General features: G+C 39.5%; 1 protein-coding gene and 1 long non-coding RNA gene across 2 annotated transcripts; both read left to right on the plus strand.

Moving 5' to 3' along the window:
* The first annotated feature begins 1,092 nt into the window (after positions 1–1,092).
* Positions 1,093–3,004, plus strand: LOC113751882 (pentatricopeptide repeat-containing protein CRP1, chloroplastic-like). The gene is made up of 4 exons (XM_027296030.1): positions 1,093–2,373; positions 2,461–2,613; positions 2,684–2,755; positions 2,987–3,004. Exons 1-4 carry the CDS (start codon positions 1,123–1,125, stop codon positions 3,002–3,004), a joined length of 1,494 nt encoding a protein of 497 aa, XP_027151831.1. The 5' UTR covers positions 1,093–1,122.
* A 37-nt stretch (positions 3,005–3,041) lies between these two features.
* Positions 3,042–4,381, plus strand: LOC113753945. Its single transcript, XR_003465111.1, has 3 exons — positions 3,042–3,410; positions 3,634–3,851; positions 3,962–4,381. It is a non-coding gene; the product is annotated as an uncharacterized LOC113753945 (long non-coding RNA).
* Positions 4,382–6,043: the final 1,662 nt, after the last annotated feature.

Consider the following 6,043-nt stretch of genomic DNA (forward strand, 5'->3'; position numbering starts at 1 on the left):
AGTTGGCTTTTCTTCAATTAATCCCGCGGGTCCGTCCTTTTGATGTACATCTTCCTTTCTCTGGCGTGGTCACGCCATGAAATAGAGAGTCTTTTGGAATTTTGCCTCGTAAAAACATTTTTTACACCAACCACCTATAATTCATACAAATATGAAATATGAGCTAAACCTCAATACTTAGCATTGTAAGTAGCCAAAATTAAGACAAAATAACAGTGCAAAATATGCCAAATAACCGCTCTATCACATTAACATACCAACAGTTGGGCAATTGAATTGGGTGTAATTAATGACGAAATAATAGGTAATTTCAGAGTTGAGCTCGGATGGAAGAGAAAACGATGAGGCAAATCGTTGTAGACAAAGGCAAAAAGGGAAAACTTAACTCCTGAAGTTGAAAGGGGATAAACTGACCAACGTTTGTGGCTCATAAATGTAGATTATAAATGATAGAGAAATGGGTTCCTACCATTGATAGAGAAATCGTTTGCTCATTTCCTAGATCCGATTGCCATTCAAACGTTTCAGACAAAACAACATCTCAGACGGTTATCTGCGGCTGAAAAGGGGAATTATTGGTAGTTAAGGGATATTTTGGTAATTACACCAACACACAAGCATATATGGGTTGTACAAAATGCAAAAACGGTTGCACACTAATTACACATTCCATCAATACCAGATGGCTCATCAATGATAACTTTAAATATATTAAAATGGGGTCATTTCAGTAAACATATCCAAATACTTGCTTCCTTAACTTGTACCTAAAGCTTTTAAACTAATACACAACATTTCACATTCCCAGAAAGCCCCCACCTATGCGGTTGAAATTCAACCTATCTTTGACCAAAACTCAATCTTATATAGTATAAGGATATATATATATCAAATTGAGACTTGTTCATTTTGATGGTGCAATTAGAGATTTTGGACCAATTGGGAGGACCAAACTATAATTAACCCAATAAGAGAGCCGCGCAATAACACAGTAAAGCTGGTGTCTTTTCGCCATTTTATCCCCTTCCTTTCCTTCAATCCAAACGGTGCCTTATTTGAGTGATGAAGGTGGACTGTGTGAGGAGTGTTATCGTCCACAACATTCCCAACCAACCAACACGAATGGATGATCAGATGATGGAGATGCAACGCTTGATGCCTTGTAACTCCCGCCTGGCTGCCTTTATTAGTTGCCGTTCATGCCTATTCGCTGTTTGTCAAAATTCCCGTGACAATTGGATACCACGTAGTAGTGTGGTAAATGTTCCATTTAGTCGCTCTGGGACTTGCAAACTTTGTCTCAACCCGCCCAAGTGCTCTAATGATGCCAATAACTGCTCGACTTTTGTGCAGCCGTTTGGTAGGGAGGATGGGGAGGAACTTTCTTATATTTCCTTCAATGAATCCATTTGCGAAATGTGCATGTCAGGAGAAGTAAATGAGGCGATGTCCTTGCTCTCACAGATGGAGGCTTTGGGCTCTCGTCCCAATTTGAAATCTTACACCCTCTTGATAACAGCTCTCGGAAATGTTGGCAGGACCTTGGAAGCTGATGCTATCTTCCAGGAAATGACGAGTCTTGGATACAGGCCCAGAGTCAAAGCTTTTAATGTCTTACTTAGATGTTTCTTGAGAAAAGGCCTGTCTGGGCTCGCTGATAAGGTTCTACTTACATTGGATGACTTGGGAATACAAAGAAACAGGGAAACCTATGAAATTCTTCTCGAGTACCATGCACGGGCAAAACGTCTGGAGGATACGTGGTTAGTCATTGCTGAAATGAGGAGAGAGGGATATCATCCAAATTCTTTTGTGTACAGTAAAGTTATTGAACTTTACAGGGACAATGGCATGTGGAGAAAAGCGACAAGCATTGTTGGAGAGATACGGGGTATGGGTTTGTCCCTAGACAGGAAAATCTATAACAGCATAATTGACACGTTTTGTAAATATGGTGAGTTAGGTGAAGCAGTAGAAGTTTTTAAGACAATGCAGCTGGAGGGTATAATGCCGGACATCACCACCTGGAACTCTTTGATTCGGTGGCACTGCAAGTTTGGGGATGTGTCTAATGCTCTGGATATGTTCATAAGCATGCAAGAACAAGGCCTGTATCCTGATCCAAAGATTTTCATTACCATTATTTCCCGTTTGGGAGAACAGGGGAAATGGGATGTTATAAAGAAAACTTCTGAGAATATCAAGCATAGAGGGCACCACAGAAGTGGGGCCATCTACGCTGTTCTGGCTGATATTTATGGGCAATATGGGAGATTTCAGGATGCAGACAATTGCATAAACGCCCTAAGATCAGAAGGGGTTAAACTTTCAGCAAGTACTTTTTGCATCATAGCAAATGCTTATGCGCAACAGGTAGGGATATGCACCGATATAGCCTAGTGTCTAGGCAGTGTGATCGCCATTATGAAGGAAATGCTTTTGCTTTGATGTCTTATGCAGGGATTATGCGAACAGACCATTAAGGTTCTGCAGCTTATGGAAGCAGAGGGAATAGAACTTAACCTTTTAATGCTAAATGTGCTGCTCAATGCATTTAGCACTGCAGGGAGGCATTTGGAGGCACTATCAGTTTTTAACCACATAAGAGAGATGGTAAGACCCTTGACTTTTTCAAGTAATCTAATTTGGGAAATCTTTAGCTAATAATTTGGTAATCCTGTAGGGTTTTTGTCCTGATGTAGTTACCTACAGCACACTTATGAAGGCTTTTATAAGGGCTAAGAAGTTTGATCAGGTAGTTTTCTAGTCTTGAAGTTTGCTGTTAATGACCTCATGGTACTCATCACCATTGGTCTATTCTTCTCTATGGAGATCTCTTTTTATCCTATCTGAAACTTGCATAAAATGTACCTTCTACTGATCAATGAAAACCAAAAATTAACCAGAAATATGGCCGACAATCAAGTTGCTTTAATAGTTATTAGGGCTACTGAAGTTGCTGTAATAGTCTGTTCCATCTTACCAGCTTGCCACTGCAGGCTAAGGTCTAACCTATCCTTTCTTGGTTGCCTTACAGGTTCCTAGTATATATAAAGAAATGGAGTATGCTGGATGTACACCAGATAGAAAGGCCAGAGAGATGCTGCAAGCTGCTGAAATGGTTCTCCAACAAAGGCAATTGGAGTTTTTAAGTAATACACCATGATATCTTCTGCACATGGCAAGCTGTTATCACTAATCAGCCCAGCCCTTCTTCTAAGTTCCAAGTCCTAAGTCCTATCGGTGGCTGCTGCCCATAGTGCAAAGCCCAGCAGCACTCCGATATGTCATCCTCTGTTGTAGCAGGTGCTTCATCTTCTTGCTCAGCTGCTTATGTGAGAAACCTCTCCCTCAAATCCAACTCCTCAATTCCATCTGCAAATGCAAAGCGATTAACTTCCCACTCTGAGGTATATATAGTTAAAAGCATGGCATAATTGTGCTTAACTTCTTTGTCGCACAAAGAAATAAGTTTATAATTTGGTCCCTCTGCGCAAAGAAATCCGTTTATAATTTGGTCCCTCTGCGCATATATAATATTTGCATGTATCTCTCCTTTGCTGATTCAGTATATATATGTATGTATGTATGTATGTATCTCTCTTTTGATAGTACTGGTGTTGGTGCTGGCAGAAATTTAGCTTCCAAGGGTGCTCACTTCAAGAGGTCAAATGGAGCATCTCGCTTCTTTGATGGCTGAGATCACTACAACTAGTACTAGCAGAGAAGTGAGAACAGGTCTTGAGATTACAGCAAGAACTGCTGGGGCTTCAAAGACCATTGAGGTTGAAGTAGACAAACCACTGGACCTAACTTCGGGTCAAAAGTTGGGTGGTGATGTGGTCATCACGGTCAGTCCTCCTCCCCCTCCCCTCTTACGTTCTTGTCAAAAGCTGGCCTGTATAGTTTTCTTCTGATGCCAATTGTGTCTACTACTAATTTCAAGTTGGTTGCTATCCAGGAGTAGAAGGTGGTGGCAATGCTGCAAAAGCAGGGCTCAAGGTTGGCGACCAGGTCCTCCACACAAGCAGCTTCTTTAGGGATGAACTTTGGCCTGCTGATAAGCTTGGATTTACCAAAACCGCTATTCAGGCAAAGTCAGATTCCGTCTACTTTGTTGTCAGCAGGCAAGCTCTTCTTTTGTTTTGCTTATTAATTTTACATGCAAAATTTGTATTTGGATTTTAACCCTTTCTGACTTTGAAATTTACAAGATATTTTGGGCCATAGCTTTGGTAGTGGTACAGATTCTTTTGAAGAATTGCTATGGCATTGTTTAAGTTTGTATAGCATAAATTGGTGTTTGGACTGGCCTCACTTTCTGTTTGAAGCTGACGGCAGACCATAATGTTTCAGTAGAATGTCCTGAATTTATTATCAATCTGTTTTTCTGAATGTCCTGAATCTTTTTACATGAACGCCTTTCATTTTCCTGTCTCATTGGTAGATGTTCCACTTTTATCCTCTATCATGTAAGAAATGCAAAAATAGGGAAAAGGGCATTCCTAATTCCTCATCTTTACCAGGTAAATATTTGGTCTTGTGTCCTTAAAAAAAAAAGTGAAGCTAGAAGTTAGTGCAACAGAAGTATGCAATTGAACATTGGAGCAACAGTAGAATTGCTCAGTCAGTAAATGCAAGAAGACAGAGTTAATTGCTGATGAAAGGATGCGCTGTTTAAATATCATTTTTTTTGGTAAGTTGCTGTTTAAATATCTAAAAGGTTTAATGATGTCTTTCTTCAAATCAAGAAGCGAGGACTGCACTGATATCTGGACCAGATCCTTGACTATCGTCCAATAGTTGAGAAGTTCGTTACTTGATGGTAGCACCTCTCCATCAATAGTAGGTTCTCAAAGTGTGGACATAGCTTCATCTTCAGTAGCTGTAATTTGTGAGATTGACAGGTGCCGAACCTGTGTAATAATAATAATAAAAACCTAAATACCACTAAAAGCAGTCAATAATTAATCCTAGGTACTGGAGCAGGGACTCTAGGTGTGTCATGGGTTACTTGATTCACCCTGTTCCCGAAGAGTTTGCTGAATCCGATATACCAGAATTAATTAGTTGACAAAAATTACTGAATAGTAGACAGTGACAAGTAGGGTCGTCTCCTCAAGGACTGGGGATATTTGTCTCTCTTAAATTCCAATTGGTAAGGGGGCTTTCACCGGAATGAAACTAAAAACAATTAAACAATTTAACTTAAAATGATTAATTAACTAGCACAAATATAGCAGGAATTAAATCAAGAATAAATAAATTCTAGCCAAGGATACAACTACTCAGACACAGTCCATTTATCTGATCATTGATGCAAGAGAGGTTTACTTAATTTATTAATAGGCTAGTTATAGTCGCCGATGAACTCTAACGACCAATTTTTCCTTAATTTATAGATGACCAATGTACGACCATTGATCACCCCTAATCAGAAAATACTCCTAGGTACGACCGTAGGAATTAATTTTTCAATTGCATTAATAACTAGAAAAACCTAGCCCTAATCAATAACACGCTACGAGGGTTATTTAAATTAGATTGCACGTTCCCCTAATGTATAAACACACCAGTTGCCACTAATATTAATCAATCAAACAATTACGGATTTAATTGACTAAATTAGCACGAGATTAGTAAATCACATTGAACATCGGGCCCTTGACATCCAATTAATAAAATAATCCCATGAAAATTCAAGCAGTCAACGCGCAAATATTAATAAATTGAGGAACGCGTGAAAACTAATTAGATCTCACAGATTTTCGGGACTGCGCCGTTGAGTTGACCCTTGACTAGATGGAAGGCTTAGCCACGCCGCATACTTAAATCACCACACGAATTAATGGATTGCAAAGGCATTACGTTTTTTACTAAAAAGCAAGAAATAAAAGATGTTTTTCCCGTTGGGGAATATTATCGAACACCTGGCGTGTGTCAGAGGCCAGCCAAAAGAAAGAAAACTAAAAACTAAACTAAAAAACTAAGACTAGAGGTGTCTAAAAGAAGTCCCCTCTTAAAAAGCCAAAAGAAAGATGCC

This window comes from Coffea eugenioides, chromosome 11 (genome assembly GCF_003713205.1).
Source record: "Coffea eugenioides isolate CCC68of chromosome 11, Ceug_1.0, whole genome shotgun sequence".
NCBI classification, from domain to species: domain Eukaryota; kingdom Viridiplantae; phylum Streptophyta; class Magnoliopsida; order Gentianales; family Rubiaceae; genus Coffea; species Coffea eugenioides.

Bases quoted from the DNA above. Each gene is read 5' to 3' on its own strand.
- LOC113751882 (XM_027296030.1), top strand. From the start codon at position 1,123: ATGGATGATCAGATGATGGAGATGCAACGCTTGATGCCTTGTAACTCC. The intron at 2,374-2,460 runs GTAGGGATATGC...TGTCTTATGCAG, and splicing joins CAAATGCTTATGCGCAACAG to GGATTATGCGAACAGACCAT. The intron at 2,614-2,683 runs GTAAGACCCTTG...GTAATCCTGTAG, and splicing joins TTAACCACATAAGAGAGATG to GGTTTTTGTCCTGATGTAGT.